This window comes from Chiloscyllium plagiosum, chromosome 7 (genome assembly GCF_004010195.1).
Source record: "Chiloscyllium plagiosum isolate BGI_BamShark_2017 chromosome 7, ASM401019v2, whole genome shotgun sequence".
In the NCBI taxonomy this organism is placed as follows: Eukaryota; Metazoa; Chordata; class Chondrichthyes; order Orectolobiformes; family Hemiscylliidae; genus Chiloscyllium; species Chiloscyllium plagiosum.
In genome coordinates this window covers 61,622,440-61,640,250 of record NC_057716.1, presented here as the reverse complement: position 1 = coordinate 61,640,250, position 17,811 = coordinate 61,622,440, and the positions used below count along the sequence as shown (strand labels likewise).

Here is a 17,811-nt window from a genome sequence, read left to right as displayed (position 1 = left end):
ACTGAGCTAGTTTACCAGAAAAGGAGAATTTCTATATCTCAGTCCAGTTTATCATTTATTTCTTAATTATTTCTTATGTTTTTAGAATTGTATAACACAATATTTGCTCTAAGTTTATGCTTGTTGTAATATAAATGTATCTTACTACAGATCTTATTTACTCCACTGTGGTGCAACCAGGGTAAAGGCTTAGCAGCGATGTTATGATATGTCAGCTCCAGTATGACTCTTGAGATCAGTATGATGCTTCAAATTCCTATGGGTCATTGAAGCTGTCATCTTTACTAATGCTGGTGTGAACCTTTTGGTCTATAAAAGATGCAATGTGCACATAGCCAGCTCGCATTGGCTGCATAACCACATATGTGCAAAAATGTTTGTGATACATAAAAATCCTATATGGGTGACTGCATTTCCTGTGGTCTGCTGATCTGAAGTGGTGGCTAGAACCCTAATTATGTCTGGGTGATGTTACTAAGTTGATATTCAATACATCTTTCTCAGTACAACTCCCTAGATATACTAAGGGCATAAGTTATGCTCATGAAAATGCTTCCTGTGATGATAAGAATATAATATAAATGATCTTGTACTAGAGAATGGTGCCCCTCAGAAGGTTAAACTTTGAAAGTAAAATGTCTTTAGGTCAAACTAATCAATTGGATGATTCTACCTAACATGCAGGGCGCAGGAAATAGAAATAAATTAAAATTGTCAAGCTTGGCTAATGATTATGATTGATTTAACTATGTTAATGGAAAATTGTCTGCTAAATGGAATTCCATAGTTTGAGATGTTCTAAGATTGGTGTTGCTATTATATCTATCATTGTTCTAGACTTTGGGATTTACAGGAAAATGTTCAAAATTAATACATTGATTTGACTCATTAATCACCTTCAAATACTAACAGCTCGGTTTTAAGCTCATTTCATATTTCCTACTTATATTTTCATTATATTATGCTAAACAAAACAAGATGCTTAGAGTCATAGAGTCACAGAGTTGTACAGCATGGAAACAGACCCTTTAGTCCAACTAGTCCATGCCGACCAAATATCCTAAGTCAATCTAGTCCCATTTGCCAGCATTTGACCGATATCCCTCTCACCCCTTCCTATTCATATACCCATCCACATGCCTTTTAAATGTTGTCATTGTACCAGCGTCCACCACTTCCTCTGGCTGCTTATTCTATACACGCCACTACTCTCTGCATGAAGAAGTTGCCCTTAGGTCCCTTTTAAACCTTTCTCCTTTCACCTTAAACTATGCCATCTAATTTTGGACTCCCTCACTTCAGGGAAAAAGATATTGGCTATCCATGCCCCCATGATTTTATAAGTTTCTACAAGGTCAACCCTCAGCCTTCGATATGCCAGGGAAAATAGCCCCAGCCTATTCAGCTTCTCCCCATAGCGCAAACCCTCCAACCCTGGCAACATGCTTGTAAATCTTTTCTGAACCCTTCACAATAGTGTTCCTAAAGCAGGGAGAGCAGAATTGCACACACTATACCAAAGGTGGCCTAACCAATGTCCTGCAGTCGCAACATGACCTCCCAACTCCTGTACTCAATGCACTGACCAATAAAGGCAAGCATACCGAACGCTTTCTTCACTATCCTATCTACTTGCGACTGCACAGATGAAGAGGAATTTCTTCTCTCAGAAGATTGAGTTTCTTTGGAACTCCTTGCCACAGAGAGCTGTGGGGGCACAGTCCTTCTGTATATTTAATGCTGTGGCAGATTCCTGATCAGTCGGGAATCAAGGGCTACAGGAAAAGGTGAAGGAATGTGAACGTGATCTGATCAACTACAATGTTATCAAATGGCGGAGCAGGCTCGAGGGGCAGAACAGCCTCCTTCTGTTCCTCTTTCGTATGGTCTGAACATTGGACAGTATTTAAAAAATAGCAAGGACTTAAAAGGAAGGAGAAGTTCCAGGATGAAGGGCAACTATGTAGGTACATAAAAAATCTACAGGTCTTTTAACAGACAAACTATAAAAAAGCGAGTGTTGGTCCTCTAGATAGTGATTCTGGTGAATTAATAATGAATAAGAGTCAAGCAGCAGATGAACTGAACTGCTATTTTGTAACTATATTTACAACAAGGAGTACAACTCACACCCCAGAAATAATTATAAATCAGAAGATAAAAGCGAGAAAGGACCTTTCAATATACATTTGATATACTTGTACTGCATTTATGCTTAAAGTAGAATAAATGTTACCCAACATCTTATTGCAGATCGTGTTTACTCTGCTGTGGTGCATGTATTGTGGTTTCATGGCAGACGATAACATAGCATGGGCACTAGTATATAAAAGTACTGCATCTCAAATCCCGAGGCAGGTGATTTCCTAGACAGCTGGTTAAAGCTGCTTTAAAGCATATTGGAATCGTCCAAGTTGACAGCAAGTCTTGAGGGGCTGGCAACAACTCTCCATTTCTTGTCAAGAATCCAAGCATTCCTCTTTTACAGACATTCCATAACCCTCCCAAAATGATATTACAAAAAATAAATCATTTAAACTATATATGCAGCATATATATGAACATATAGTTAGGAGTCAGGGTAGCCTTATCTCCTCAAGCCTGAAATGCCATTTAATAAGATCATGATCCGGTTCTGAAGAAGGGCCACTCAATCTGAAACATTAATTCTGATTTCTGTCCACAGATGCTGCCAGACTTGCTGAGCTTTTTCAGCAATTTCTGGCTTTGATATTAAGATTGTGGCTATTCTGATTGTAACTTCAACTCTGTATTCCTGTCTACCTTCAACATCCTTGCTTACCAAGAAACTATACATCTGTCTCAGAAATATTCATAGACTCTGCTTCCTTATTAGTGCCATTGCTTCTCTTTGGTTGTTCTGTGCACCTAATAATAATGGGGACTAAGTTAACTCAGTTGATTGGACTGCCAGTTTACAATATGGAGTAACACCAAAATTATGGGTTCTATTCCTGTACCAGCTGAGGTTACCATGAATGACTCTCTTTCTAAACCTCTCCCCTCACCTGAGGCATGGTGACTCTCAGGTTAAACCACCATCAGTCATCCTCTGTAACGAGAGAGTGGCCCTATGACGACTATAATGATTGTATTTACAGATATTTCCACAGTGTGAGTCTAAAAGAAAATGCCAAAAGGTTGTGGCCTTTGTTTTTGCAAACTCTGAAAAAACCATCACAGCATTATTTAATTCTATTTATAACATTTTATATTCTATCATCCAGAAAATTATCTGGTATATGTAATATACTTAAGAATAGTTATGGTTCAAGACATTCCAGAGTAATTTTGAAATTGATTTATTTAAGAGGTTCCATTTATTAAAATAAAGCTTTACTCACTTATCTGATTGAATCCATTTTTTTTCTTGATCAGCACTAATGTATGCCAGTATCTTTGGTAACGTCTCAGCAATTATCCAGAGACTATATTCTGGAACAGCAAGATATCACATGCAAATGCTTCGAGTCAAGGAATTCATACGCTTTCATCAAATTCCAAATCCTCTCCGTCAGAGGCTGGAGGAATACTTCCAACATGCCTGGACATATACAAACGGCATAGATATGAACATGGTATGTGCTACTGATCTCTTCATGTTTGAAATTCTTGTTGAGTAGGCACAAAATCTGTAAGTTGTAGAACAGAGACATTAGAGGCAGTTAAGTGGTATCATTATACTTTCAAAAATATTAGAAGAGATATGGTGTTATGGACCAGGCCAGACTTCCTTAAAACATTTCAAGAAAGTAGCTCAGATCCTAACTTTGTTAGTTGTTTTAAGCAGATGTAACACGAATATCCCAGGAGTGATGCAGCTGATCAAACCACTTAGTTTTAAACAAAGCAGAATTTATTTACAAGATTATCAAATGAAACAGAAACAAAAGAGAAAAAAAATCCAAATAACTTAACGTATCCAAAAACCCAGCAGATTATTTCAACTTAATGATGCTGCTCCCAATTCTTATAACAATCCCAATAAACACCCTTTGGCACAAGAGGTAAAATCAAACACAGGGTCTTACAGGAGAGAAGTCAGAGAGAGAGGAGGATCAGGTTGAACCTGCTTCTTTGCATCCAACAGCTTTTCCAACATTACTTAAACCCAAACCAAACCAGAGAAAAGCTGAGCTAGGAGAACTGGCCACTCCCCTTTCATTGTACGTGTTTTTTTCAAAAAGCTTGAAAGCCAAATTCCTGAGGCAGTATCTGTTTGCTATAATCAAACTGGCCCTGAAGCCCTTCAACTTAGACTTTTCAGAGTCTGTGTCTTTCACGACCTCTCTTAAATAAATTACCACAGACAACATAACCTTGTTAAAGGAGTAGCTTCACCACAATGGAAACTAGCTACTGCTATTAACTATTTAACCTGGCACAGTTGATAAATTAAAATTCCACAACTGAGAATAAATTGAGTAAAAGCATTTTTAAAAATTGTGATTTGAGTTCAAAGCAAATATACACATAGAAATTATAATTAGGAATACTCATTAGAATTCTGATTTTTTTTAAAAATAGTCAATACCAGTTCCTTATTGGCTAAATATTAATGAACTTCAGGCTATGTTCAATATGCACATTTTATTGAACTGCTTTGGAAAGTAGCTTTGGGTGATCCAATCAAAAATCCGACAGTACTGTAAGGTAGAAAAGATGGTTTCCTGACCAAATCAGACTTACCTGTACAACACTATCAGTCCAATTGGTATTTAAAGATTCAGTGAAGTGGTGACATGTCTAAATGCCATTGAACTCATTGAACCCAGCCTGGCAGAACTCCAGGCCGATATTCTAGGTACATGGGGTTTGAATCCCACCAAGTCAATTGGTGCAATTTGAACTCAATAAAAAAAACCTGGAATTAAAAAAAAACTTAATGGTGACCATGCAACCATTTTCAACTGGCATTAAAAGAAAATCTATCTGGTTCAATCCTGTCCTTTAGGAGAGGAAATCTGACATCTTTAGCTGGTCTGGCCTGCTTTGTCTCCAGACCCAAGCCAATGTGGATGACTCTTCACTAACCTCTGGGCAAATTAGGAATGGTTAATAATAAATGCTGGCCTCGCCAGCAACACCCTAATCCCATGAATACATTTTAAAATTGTAAATTTAAGCAGAATGAAAATGCTGGTGACATTAAGTTCTCATTGCCAATGGAAACAGTCTAGTGTGTAGACATCTGCCAACAAATAACTAGTAATATGGCACTTAACACTATTTAAAGTGTAATAAGTTTTTATATATTGGTGATTGGATACCTGATAGTTTAAGGATAATTTTATAAATATATCAAGTTGCTTTTCAGTTCTATTGCTAATAATATGTGGGACAAACAAATGCTTTTAAATTTTGTAACCACTTCATATTTTTCATAAATTGATGACAGAATCCAGTATAGTTTTGGAACAGCACCATTGCATGAAATATGTGCCTTTGCATCCCCCTTCCTATTAGCTGGAAAGCACAGATACTGCAGTTACTATTGTTTTGTCTCTGGACAAGTTTTTGGTTTGACAAGATTACTTTGTCAAACACATCTTATTTTTAAAAATTTGCACTAAATGGTCAATCAGTTGACAAAATTTACACTCTTTCTATTTAAACAATAACACTTTAAGCCAAAGTAAACAACAAAGCTCCTAGACTGTGGCATTAACACTTGAGTTGAATTGCCACTGCATATTATTTGTAAAGCTTTGGTAACATCATTAAGAGAAATAGTGCTGCAATTCACTTAAACACAACTGTTAATTTACTTTTGTGTGGAAATAATACATGTATTTCATACAACCATGTTGTTACAAACATGCATTTCAAATGTCAAATTTGTGTGGAGTTTTCAATCTCAATGGATCAATCAGTGTGCTTTTACATCTGTTCAAATGCATTTATGCACAAACATTTTCATTCTTAAATTCTTGAATATCACGTGCAAAAATGCTAAAAGATGTCTCCTCTTAGTCTGAATAGGAATGCTCTTGGTCTTTCGAACTATGTAACAAATCATTCATCATGTCTGAAGTCCTATTCTTAAGATGTATCAATGTAAAAACAGAACCAATATTTAATTGTTTGTTGTATTTACAAAAGCTTATCTCTTCCTTATCTGCTTCACTCCTCAATACTTGGAATAACTCAACCCTCTGGTAAGAACAGGAGGTATATGTTATTATTGTTTACAAACATAAAAACATTATTGTTCTTTTTGCAGCTTACTAAACTGTTTTGATGCTTTCTAAATTTAAATTGTGAGATTTCTGCATGACCCCATAGTTAGGTAATGAATTATAAAAGAAGGGGATAAGGTGAATTATGGGAGTAAAATAAAAGACATGGATAAGAAAAGCAAATTGCAACTTTTTTTATGCAAGTCAACAATTCGTTGTAATTTAATTAAAAGTTAGTGTCTCACAGTACCCATGTCTTTTCTTACTTCCATATGCACGTGGTTTGCATTGCACTGTTTTTTCTTGTGAACATGTTTATTTTGTGACAATTTATGATGTGAACACGTTACCTTGTTTTGTTATTCTGATTTATTTTTTATGTCTGAATATTTTATGTTGAAACTATATACATGACAGCATTACACATATTAACTGCACTTTTCTAGCCTCCGAACTATTCCACAATTGTCAAATTTGCATGTTTTTAAGAAAACTGCTATTGCATGACATCCTCAAACACAATTATCATAAAAATGTGACAATGCTCATTGCAAGAAGAGTAGGGAAATCCATATTACATATTTGTGCTCTCGAGAGTAGTCTCTCTGAGAGTCAGTGAATGTGTGGTGTTATGTATTAATAGTACTAGATGATTGGTTAGTGAAAATAAGTTACATTTAAATGAAGGAAAGAAGTAGCATTTCTCCATTTCTAGTCAAAAGCATGCTATTGAGATTTCTCTTTTGAGTTACAGTATGCTATGAAAAGAATTGTATTGTACTTTTATAATTAATTACAATATCAGGTTTTGAGAATGATGCTTTAAAAGATATATACAGCATATTTATTTTTTTATAACCTTTAAATGTTCTATTTAAGGGACAAATAACACTTCAATATGTGTCCCTCTACTGAGCACATTGGTTTGTGATCAGCATTAAGCATATCGATACCCAAAACCTTCTCACTGGCTTTTGAGTGACAATTTATGAGGCAGATTTTTGTGATTTATTCCTGGCAGATTTGCCATCAGAAGCCTTGGAAAATGTCATCATTTCCAGACAGCAAGAGGAAGTTAGAATGTATAGGAGATGCAGCAGGTAAACAGGATGCCTCAGGCAATAAAGGGGTGGGTAGATTTCCTGAATAGTTCCCATCTTCTGTACAGAGATCCACCCACACAAGATTCACCCTCCCAAGATCTGTCCCTCTCATATCCTGACCTGAGCTCCCCAACCCCACACTCTCAACCACCTTCATGAGCACCCTTTATCCTAGCCCCACCAAAAATGCCATCCTCAACATTTCCGTTATCCAACTGTTGTCATCTGGCTTCTGGCTCTTCTTCCGGGGGTGGATGCAAACCCAACAATGATCACCGCTTTAGGTGGGGCTGCTGAAACCAAAAGCTTGCCAGTCAGATTGAACATAAGTCCAGAAGAAATAGAGGTAGGTAATTCAACCCTCAAGCCTGGTCCGCCATTCAAAAGGATCATGGCTGGATCTGACATTCCTCACATCCACTTTCCTGCGCATTCCCCAGAACCATTCATTCCTCGAGTGATCAAGAATCGATATATTTTAACCTTAAATATACCTGAGCACCCTGCTCCCACAGCTCTCTGTGGCAAGGAAACCTAAAGATTCACAACTCTTTGAGAGTAGAAATTCCTCCTCATCTCAGTCTTAAATTGGTGCCCCTTTGTTCTGAAAATTTATCCTCCAGTCCTAGACTGTCCCATGAGTGGAAACCTTTTCTTTGCATTTACCTTGTCAAACATCTTTTAAAAATCCTTTATATTTCAATTAGATCACCTTTGATTCTTCTATTTTTTAATGAGTAGAGTCCCAAATTGTTTAAACATTGCTTATAAAATAACCCTTCCATACTAACGATCATCCCAATGACCCTTCTCTGAACTGTTGCCAAGTAAATTATATTTTTCCTTAAATAAGGGGTCCAAAACTGCTGACAGTACTCTGGATGTGATATCACCAGCTCCTTGTAGAATTACAATAAGACTTTTGTATTCTTATATTCCAACTTCCTTGAAATAAGAGGCCAACATTCCATTAACTTTCCTGATATCTGCTGCAATGGTGTGCCAGCTTTTTGGGTTTCGTGCACAATTACCCTGAAGTCCCTTTTTGTTTCAGCTTTTTGCAATTTTTTTCCTTTTTAAATAACATTTTTATCTTTTGTTCTTTCTTCCAAAATGAACAACTTCACATTTTCCCATATTATACTGCACTTGCTAATTTTTTGCCCACTGACATAACCTGTTAATAGTGAGAAGTGGAAGGCCCTGTCTCAAAGGAGTCTTATTTCTCTGTGTATTAACTGGCTGTAGGGTGTCCCACTGGAAAGTAGGCAAGCTTAAGAGTGACAGCCAGCTGCAAATTCTATCTTACAATATTTTCAGATCCTTTTCAGCATGCCATTCTCTACGGAGTATCTGTAGTGTATCAGCAAGGCATGCAGTGACAATATGCCCCTTCAATAATCAGATTGCACAAGTCTCAGTGAGAGGTATAGAAATATGAATTTGAATAATTAAATGTAAATCCATAAACATGAGACGAAAGAGAAAGAAATATCAGGTTAAGAGAATTAAAGGGAAAAGATAATACATTCCCAATATAATTTTACATATAATAAATACAACACATAATATATTTTTAGAGTAATTTCAATAATAATTCAAACCTAAAGGAATGGCATTCCTTACTTATAAAAGTTCTTTGCCAGTGTGTTTTTTTTTTAAGATTTCCTGTTACAAATGTTATGGACTAGGCCAGACCACTCAAAACATTCTTAAGCAAGCAGCCCAGACCATGACTTTGCAATTTGTTTTGGTAAGTGTGCAGGGAAAAATGCCCAGATTAAGTTTGTGAGGTTGACTACCAGGTTTAAAACAGACAAAAAACTTGTTCATAAAATTACACAATGAAACATGAAGAACAGAATAAAGAACCCCTACAGAACTCAGTCTGTAGACTAAACTTAAATATGTTGTTCTGAATGTACACAACAGTCCCAATAAGCAAATTCCCTTTAAAACACAGTACAAAAAGGGGTCAGATGCTTACAGGTTGAAGTTAGAAGGGCAGAAGAGAGAGTTTCCACTCAGCTCAATGTTGAACTCCCAACCAGTTCTGGACTGAACTAAACTGCTCAGCTCAACAAGAGAGCAGACCACTCCCCTTTCATTCTACAGGTCACTTCTAAAACATGATCACTTTGGCCTGACGTCTCATCTGTTTGCATATAAACAAAAGGCCTCTCAAAATCATTTTCATCGCTGTACCAAAGTAGACTAATCAGAGCCTGGCCTGGTTTAGTGCCCCTCTGAAAAAAATCAAAGACAGAGTATCCTTGAGCCAAGGAACAGCTTTTATTTAAAAAAAAGACTAGCTTTGTGACCAGAAATCCAGGGCAATATTTTATTCTTTATGCCATTAGCATGAAGCCCAAGAGACAGATGGTCTATGAGTAAACAAAGATAGCAGAGTACAAAAGAGTAGGAAACCTTATTGCCATGAGATAATCTGAGTGTGCAATTGTTATTTATAGTGTTTTGGTTGATTATTTTTATGTTGCTTTCTTTTTCTTTTCATTTTTAATCTTGACAAAACCTGCAGCAAAGAGCTTTCAGTCGTCCACTTCCTTTTCAAAAAAAAAATGTTTTAAACCAAGCTGTGAAATTATATGTTCAGACATTTTCTGGTTAATGAAATTCATTTATGTATTCTCCTTTCTTGGCATAACTGTCCAGTTTCTATGAATATAGAATGTGTTTTTTTAAGATGGAGAACTAAGGGATTTACTGATTAATCTGATCAATACAAGCAGTTATCTAATATTAACCATGCCAGCAAAATGAATGTGTCCTCTACATTTTGTAAGGATGGAGGCCCCAGTGGGTCCCTTTTAAGTAGTTGACAAAGAGAATACACTTGACTATTGCCTCCATTTAAGCAAAAGCAAGTCGGTTGCATTCTTGGTGAAACAACCTTTCAGGTCTCTCCAAAATTTCTCACAACCTCAAAATAATCTATATTGATCAGAATTAGCCTCTCATAAAGTAGAGTTTTACCGGAGCCATATTGGTGATTAAATGCCCCACCATTGATTTCTGTCTTTTTCATCACAGTACAAAGTATAAGTAAACTTTTTATGTCATGTTGGACATTTCCTCCATTGTGTTAAATAAACTGCATTCTATTATGTTTCAGTTAGAGCCAATTTTTAAAAGTTACTTTCTACAAATCCAACTACGATTTAGTTCTGCCAAATATTGAATTTCAGTCAGCAGTACTGACTAATTTAATCCTTGAAGCTGACATTTCAGCTTTGACACACATTCGATCTGATCATCTCAACTAACACTTGGCCATGAAAGAAGAACAGAAGTGATCGCCACTGATTGAGCCCTTTGTCAACAGTGCAATTTCCTCACTCTCACAATGTTCTGCTTTAGAATTTACAGAAGCTTACAGTGCCATAAATACCTTCATGTAAACTAGCAATGGCAATGCTTCCAGCTAAGAAAATGTTGCCCTCATTTTTCAGAGCTAAGTAAATGTTCAGCAGTCTTTATTTTACACAATGAACTTATCAAGTTGAATCTTTTGTGAATGAAAGAGGTTAATATTTTTATTCCAAGCATAACACAGTGCAACAGTGTAAATAGTTACTGTATTAGTTCATGCATGAAAAGATGTGAATAGTAGAACACAGTTGATAATTTTGTGACCTATTTATTCTCATGCAAACTTCTATTCTTTTCCTTGAGCAGTCCTAATCTAACATATACCATTAGATGTGTTTGGAAGACAGAAATTTTGGTGGCATAGTAAATTTACACAAATGGAAAGTCAAATTTATATTGTCATTTTGCTCTGAGGAAAAAGAACATATTGTTTGCAAAACAAAGTGTATTTTTACATTGATTCAAATACACTACTGCTTAATGGGGAAGAACAACTTGTACAGAACCGTGTATTCTTTCTAAGTATATTTATAACTATTTGATTGTTAGTGCAGTTTGTCCATAAATTGACATTTCAGTAACACATAACACAAAAAATCAGAAACACATTAATTTCTAACTTCCTGGAACATTCCTGCATAGCAGTTATCTGATTCCCAATAGCCCAGATTTTGCAATCGGTGGTGACAAGACACTAATCGCCATTGACCTCAATTACTTACAAAGATTTAATGAACACTGTAGAATGGATTTCACCTTCCCCAACATTCATTTCATTTCAGCTTAAGCTTTAGGGGATCTCAAGTATACAACTACAATAAGATCAACAAGCAGGCTAAATCACCAAGAATATGGAAAACAACTCTCACACACAGCAACCTTGAGTAAAAATTACTTAAGAGTGAAATGAAGATTGGGATTAAGGTAGAAGCTGAACTACTGTATACAAACTTTAAAAAATCATTTTTAAAAAATCTATGCGATTTTTATCATGGGCTGGAGATTTTACTGTTCCACAAATGTAAAATTAGTTTTCCACGGCCAGCAAGATTGACGAGCAATAATTATGACTAAACAATAATGTATCTTCCTCAAAAAGCTGTAACTTTTCAAGATGTATTTATACTGATACTAATTGCTAAAAAGTGGACATTTGCACCAAATATAGTGGTTTCCAGCATTCATATCTGCAAGGACTTCAATGAAACAGTCTGTGGAAGAGTAGGGAAGCACTGAGAGCAACTTGTTTTCACATTTAACTACACATTTTGAAATGTTCAGGATGTTGTCAGTTTCATCGGGTAATGACAATGAATACTGTCAGTGTGCCATCTTTTGAACTATAAAATCTGTGCCACTGTCTAGTCATGATGTCTGTATCAGGAATTGAGTTGACATTTACACAGAACAAAAAAAACAAAATCCTACTAATTCAAAAATAAAACTAGAGAATGCTGGCAATAGTCATCCGGGTAAGCAGCATCTGTATCGAAACATGTCAACATTCAGGTCTTAGTCACCTCCTCAGGATATCTGAGGAACCAAGCAAGATCTAAATGTTTAGAAGAAATTCCATTGTGCTCAATATCGTATATGTCTCCTACTCATAAATGGTGTAACCCTGAGGTTAATATTGGAACATAGACCTCATTCCGTTGGAACCAGCCAAGCACAAAACAGTATTGTTGCATCCTAGAAAATAACTTGGGGGAGGGATCAGGAGATCAGAGGCTGGGAAGTAGAATATAGGTGGCTGATAAGGATATTCAGAGGAGACACCAGGGATTGGAAGATCAGAGGCCAGGCTGAAGGGAAGCCCAAGGACATGAAGCTGGATGGGTAGGAGTAACAATATAAAAGAGTATTCCTTCCCCCAGCTCCATATTCAGGATTTTAAAAAATCAAAACTTAAATTTTAGTAGCAGGTACTCCCACATACTGGCGTTGCAAAGTGCAGCAAGTGCAGATGTCACTGGTCAAAATCCTGTGAGGTTCGCAGGAACTGTCAACAAGCGGGCATAAGCACTTAATTGAAGAGAAGAAAAAATGCCAGCTTGCTGATGTGGAATGGAAGTTGTGTGTTAATGTGGCAGCAGATTGAGGGCTGACCATGCTCCCTAACAGACCCAGCCAGGGCCTCGATTTAATTTGTTAGCATGTTATGCATGCTCATTAAGACTCAACTTTGACAATTTAGATTTTTCACTTGGAATTAAATATGCATCAAGTGAAAATAACATTTGCATTCTGATGAATGACTGCTTAATGATGGTGTACAGTAAATAAGGTAGTTGTCCTCATGGATCTTTGCTGAAGACAGTGTTGTTCTTGAATAAGGAGTTTTGTTGAAACAGGAAAGAGGAGGAAATGAAAATATTAATTCTAATTCTCTCTCCATAGATGCTGCTAGACTTGCTGAATTTCTCTGTCACTTTTGTTTTATTTCAGGAAAAAAGAGGCATTGATGCACTGAAGTTGGTTGGCAGCTTTCAATGGGAAAGGGTCATGACCGTCCAGAGTGGGGGAAAGAGTAGAAGGGAAGGAGGGAAAGAGGTAGATGAAAGGAATATGAGGGATGGATGCATGAAGGTGGGAGGAAGATGGTAGGCCTACAAAGATTCATAGGAGACAGAGGGAGAGTGCTTAATGAAGGTCAAGACTACAAACACGAGGCAAGCATGATGATGTGAGATCAAGGGTTATAGAGGAAAGTGTATGGTGAGTTCCTGAGAGTAGAGTAAAACAAAGAACAAAGGTTAAACATAATAGATGATGTTTACTGGGAGTTGACCAATGATGATAGGAAGAAGCTCTGGAGTCAATGAAGTTTGATCAAGTATAATAGGGCACATCACTGCAGAAAGAACAAGGGCAGTATAGTAACATGCTAGATGGACCCAAAAGAACTTCATTGCATTCAGATTTCAATGAATAAGATCTCATGATCTCCTTACGCAATGTTATTTTGTGGGTGCCAGCAGATCCAGAGTTTACACATTCCCTACAAACAGCCAAACTGATGCTACTAGATGACGAGAAGTGGATACCTGTCTGGGAACCATTCAAATATGATGCAGAGAACTTCAACCAGTAATGACAGGGCTGACAACTTCCTGCATGTCCCTGTCACATGATTGTCCAGGGCTCTCTCCTCTGCATAACAAATTGGTTGTCCGCTATATGGCCAATCGTTCCATCTCTGAATAGATGTGCCATGTTCTTCTAGTACTACCATCAGGATCATCAATGTGAGAAGAAGATTCTGCCCATTGTTTCACACCCCAAAATGCTTTTGCCCCAGACTTACCAAACAGTTTGCAAAGGGTAAAATGCCTGGCTTAAGTGGTGTTTGATTCTTCTTCCATCACCTGTTCCTCGAGGCCAAGAAGCATGAGCACTGCTTCCCCTCCATTTTGGAGGCCTTTTTTGGCATCACCAGAACTTACAGGTCATTGCTTTAATGTCTCCACAGCTGCTTCCTGAACATTTCCTGCTTTTCTGTTTTATTGTTTATTCCATTTGGTATATTATGTACAAAATCTCATTTAAGTTAATGATTGCTTGACAGATAAGATGAATGATGAAGATAGTTTTAGACCATATGTATCGAATACTACTGAGAAGCAAGAAGTTTGAAAGATAACGTGTGTTTGAATGTTTAAAAACCATACCTATTATTTCCACTTTTTGCTAATTCAGGATTACATTATTCAAGAGCTAAGTATGTTTTTATTAAAAGTGGCACATTGGATTATTTTGTTTATTTAAGAAGGTATTGTTTTACATTTTTTACAATGGACAAAATATATATCAACAATCTATTGGCTAGTTATAGTTGGATGAAGTCTGAATTTTACAAATTATATTGTCATCAAATTATACTGATTATTAAATCTTTAAAGATCTTTAAATCTAAAATTATTTAAAGTAACTTAATAGGAATATCCATGGAGGCAATCATATATTTCCCTTATCAAATCATTCCAGCAAGTAAAAATTGCAGTGCATTGATTTTTGATTTGTAATTGAGTAAATATTCCCCTAAAAGGATTTTTATCCTTTAAGGATGTCTCTGAATCATTCATGGCTTGTTTATATTGCACACAATTATTTTTATTACTTTATTTACAATATCAGACATCTTAAAAGTCAAATTGGAAATAATTTTGTATCCTGAAAACAGAAGCTCTTTTTAAACAAAGAGGTTCATAACAGGTACATGTCCAGCTACTGACAGTCATGCTTTTAGGCATTGGCAATTCTTCACTTGTGAAGAAAGTATCTTATTATAATATTTCTAATTGTAGTTGTATCTGAAATTTAATGGGAGTGAATGTTTTCACTATTTCACCAATGTCTCTGTCACTACAATATGATACTAAGCAATTTTGAAAATAAATGAAAATGGACAAAAACAAATCTAAAGAAAAGAAATCAGCAAAGCGATTAAAAACATAAGTTCTGAAACAAAAATATTCCAGGAATTTTGCACACTAGATAGGTAGAGATTAAGAAATGAATGTGAAGGTTGCAGCTGTTGACATGGAAACACAGCAACTTGTACTATTTATAACTCTATGCATAAGGCTAAACACCCAAGCTGCCTGGGAGTTTGTGATGAATTTGTATTTAGTTTAGAACTGACTTTCTTTTTCAAATATTGCACAGAACCAAATAATGTCTGTGTCAATGTATTCAAATTTAGTGAATATTAATTTCTCAATGAAGACATTTTTAAAAATTCTGAATCTAATGTTCTACATTTCACAGATCACTGTAAACAGTTAAAACCAATATGGAAGAGATATAAGGCTAAATATTACTATTGTACCCAGAGCCATATCAAACAAATACATAATGAGATGGCATTCACTAACCAAGTTTGTCATTTTATGCCTATTAGAGAATGAATCAATTGGATTTAGATTTTTATTTTAACTTTTTATTAGTATTAAATTCAAAACTCGAACTGTGCTATTACGATGATAAATTTGCATGAAAGCAGTATTATTTTGCATGAGACATACCTCTTGGTCAATCAATCTGTTGCCTCTAGTTCTGTAAATTTGCCATGAATGCAATCTGTTCGGTGATAAACAGTGCAGGTTGTGCCATCTGGTGGCTGAACAAGATTGAACAAAATATCCAAAACTATTTTTTTACTGGGTTGCTAAATTAGGAGGCAAACAGAAACAATTTATCAAACTCTTCACCATGGACTAATTCTGCATTGTGAAAGCTGTTTGTATTTTTCAATAGCAAGTTAAACTTTTTGTTTTATAGTACTTCCCAAATTCTCATTTGAGCAAAAATGATAATATGGAGATTTTACTCTATCTTTTGTGCTGGTCTTCATTAATATGCACATATTAAGCATGACGTTCACAGATCTCAGCACATCTCAGGTAGTAATTCAGTTCTTAAAATATTTAGATAATCTCTGCTGTTGCTGTTTTTTTTAAGCTAGGTGTCATTTCTTTCAGATGATTTAATTCATAATTAAAAATAAGTAATTGGATATTTGTATTTAGGTATGGTTCTGGAACTAAGATAAAATATACCTAGTGCACAATAATGGCAACAACATATATTTACATAACACCTTTAACATAATGAAACATCCCAAGATACTTCACAAGAACATCGCAACGACACAAAAATACTGTTTGTTTGATAAGTAGTTTAGGAAAACCTACATACGAATTGTCCAGCAGCATACAGTTTTAATATTGCATATGTTCAGCACCAGTAATCTGATAAGTGGTTTATATTTAAATAAAACTTATTTCCAAAATGTATGCTCAAATTATTCAAAATTGTTATGACTTAGGAGGAAGCATCACAGAATATTCTAATAGCTGCCACATTGACTTAGAATTTTACGTGAAATAGTTAGCCTAGAATGCCATTCTTATAATCATTTTTGAGAGTACAGTTTTTTAACTGTAATTAAAAACTGTGTCCATTCATTATTGCTAATGTATAATTTTTTCACTAGGTCCTCAAGGGATTTCCTGAATGTCTACAGGCAGACATATGTCTCCATCTCAACCAGGCATTACTTCAGAACTGCAAGGCATTCAAAGGTGCCAGCAAGGGCTGCCTACGAGCTCTGGCTATGAAGTTTAAAACCACACATGCTCCACCCGGTGACACATTGGTTCACAGTGGGGATATTCTCACTGCACTCTACTTCATCTCTAGGGGTTCCATAGAAATCCTAAAGGAAAATATTGTAGTAGCAATTCTTGGTAAGTGAACAAGAAACACGAAGATTCAATAAGTATTTTAGAACTTTCACGGCTTTTCGAATGATAGTCTCCAGCTGCTGATTAGTTGATGTGAGTGCTAATGCTAACCGTATGTCTGTAGAATAGAAAATATACTTAGGACTTTGCTTAAACTCTTCCTGTAAATTTTCAATTTCTTATTATGTTCTATAGATACAGAAAAAGGCATCAATTAAGTTGATATTTTTGTCCATCTTAATAAAAGGCTATCAATGAATTACTTTTAATTCGTTGACATGGGCATGACAGGCAAAACTATAATTTATTGCCCATCCTTAATTGGCCCAGAAACGTGGTTTACTCACCCATATCAGAGTCAAAAGTGATCTTCAGCATCTGCAGTGCTCACTTTCGCCCATATCAGAGTCGACCATATTGATATTCATACAAGTCAAACCAGGTGAGTGCAGTGATTGCAATGATGTCAGCCAGGTGGACCACATGGAATATAAGTTCCCTGATTGGGGATGTTAACCTGGTCCAATCAGAGGGCCCAAGCTGACAAATAAAAACAGAAGATTAGATTCTCTACAGTGTGGAAGCAGGCCCTTCTGCCCAACAAGTCCACATTGACACTCCACAGAGTAACCCACCCAGAGCTATTTCCATCTGACTAATGCACCTAACACTATGGGCAATTTAACATGACCTGCATATCTTTGGAATGTGAGAGGAAACCGGAGCACCCAGAGGAAACCTACACAGACACGGGGAGAACATGCAAACTCCACACAGACAGTTGCCAAGGCTGGAATCGAACCCAGGTCCCTGGTGCTGTGAGGCAGCAGTGCTAACAACTGAGCCACCATGCCACCCATGGTGTCAGAG

At 36.2% G+C, this 17,811-nt stretch overlaps 1 protein-coding gene across 4 annotated transcripts in view; it reads left to right on the top strand.

Moving 5' to 3' along the window:
* Positions 1-17,811, top strand: part of LOC122551638 (potassium voltage-gated channel subfamily H member 7-like) — a 461,508-nt gene that overhangs the window by 383,118 nt on the left and 60,579 nt on the right. For 3 of the 4 annotated variants that reach the window (XM_043693876.1, XM_043693877.1, XM_043693878.1), the window contains 2 exons: positions 3,400-3,600; positions 16,690-16,944. In XM_043693876.1, the coding sequence (XP_043549811.1) occupies positions 3,400-3,600; positions 16,690-16,944 (456 nt within the window). The remainder of the gene's footprint in view (positions 1-3,399; positions 3,601-16,689; positions 16,945-17,811) is intronic. The other variant, XM_043693875.1, reaches the window with a different exon arrangement.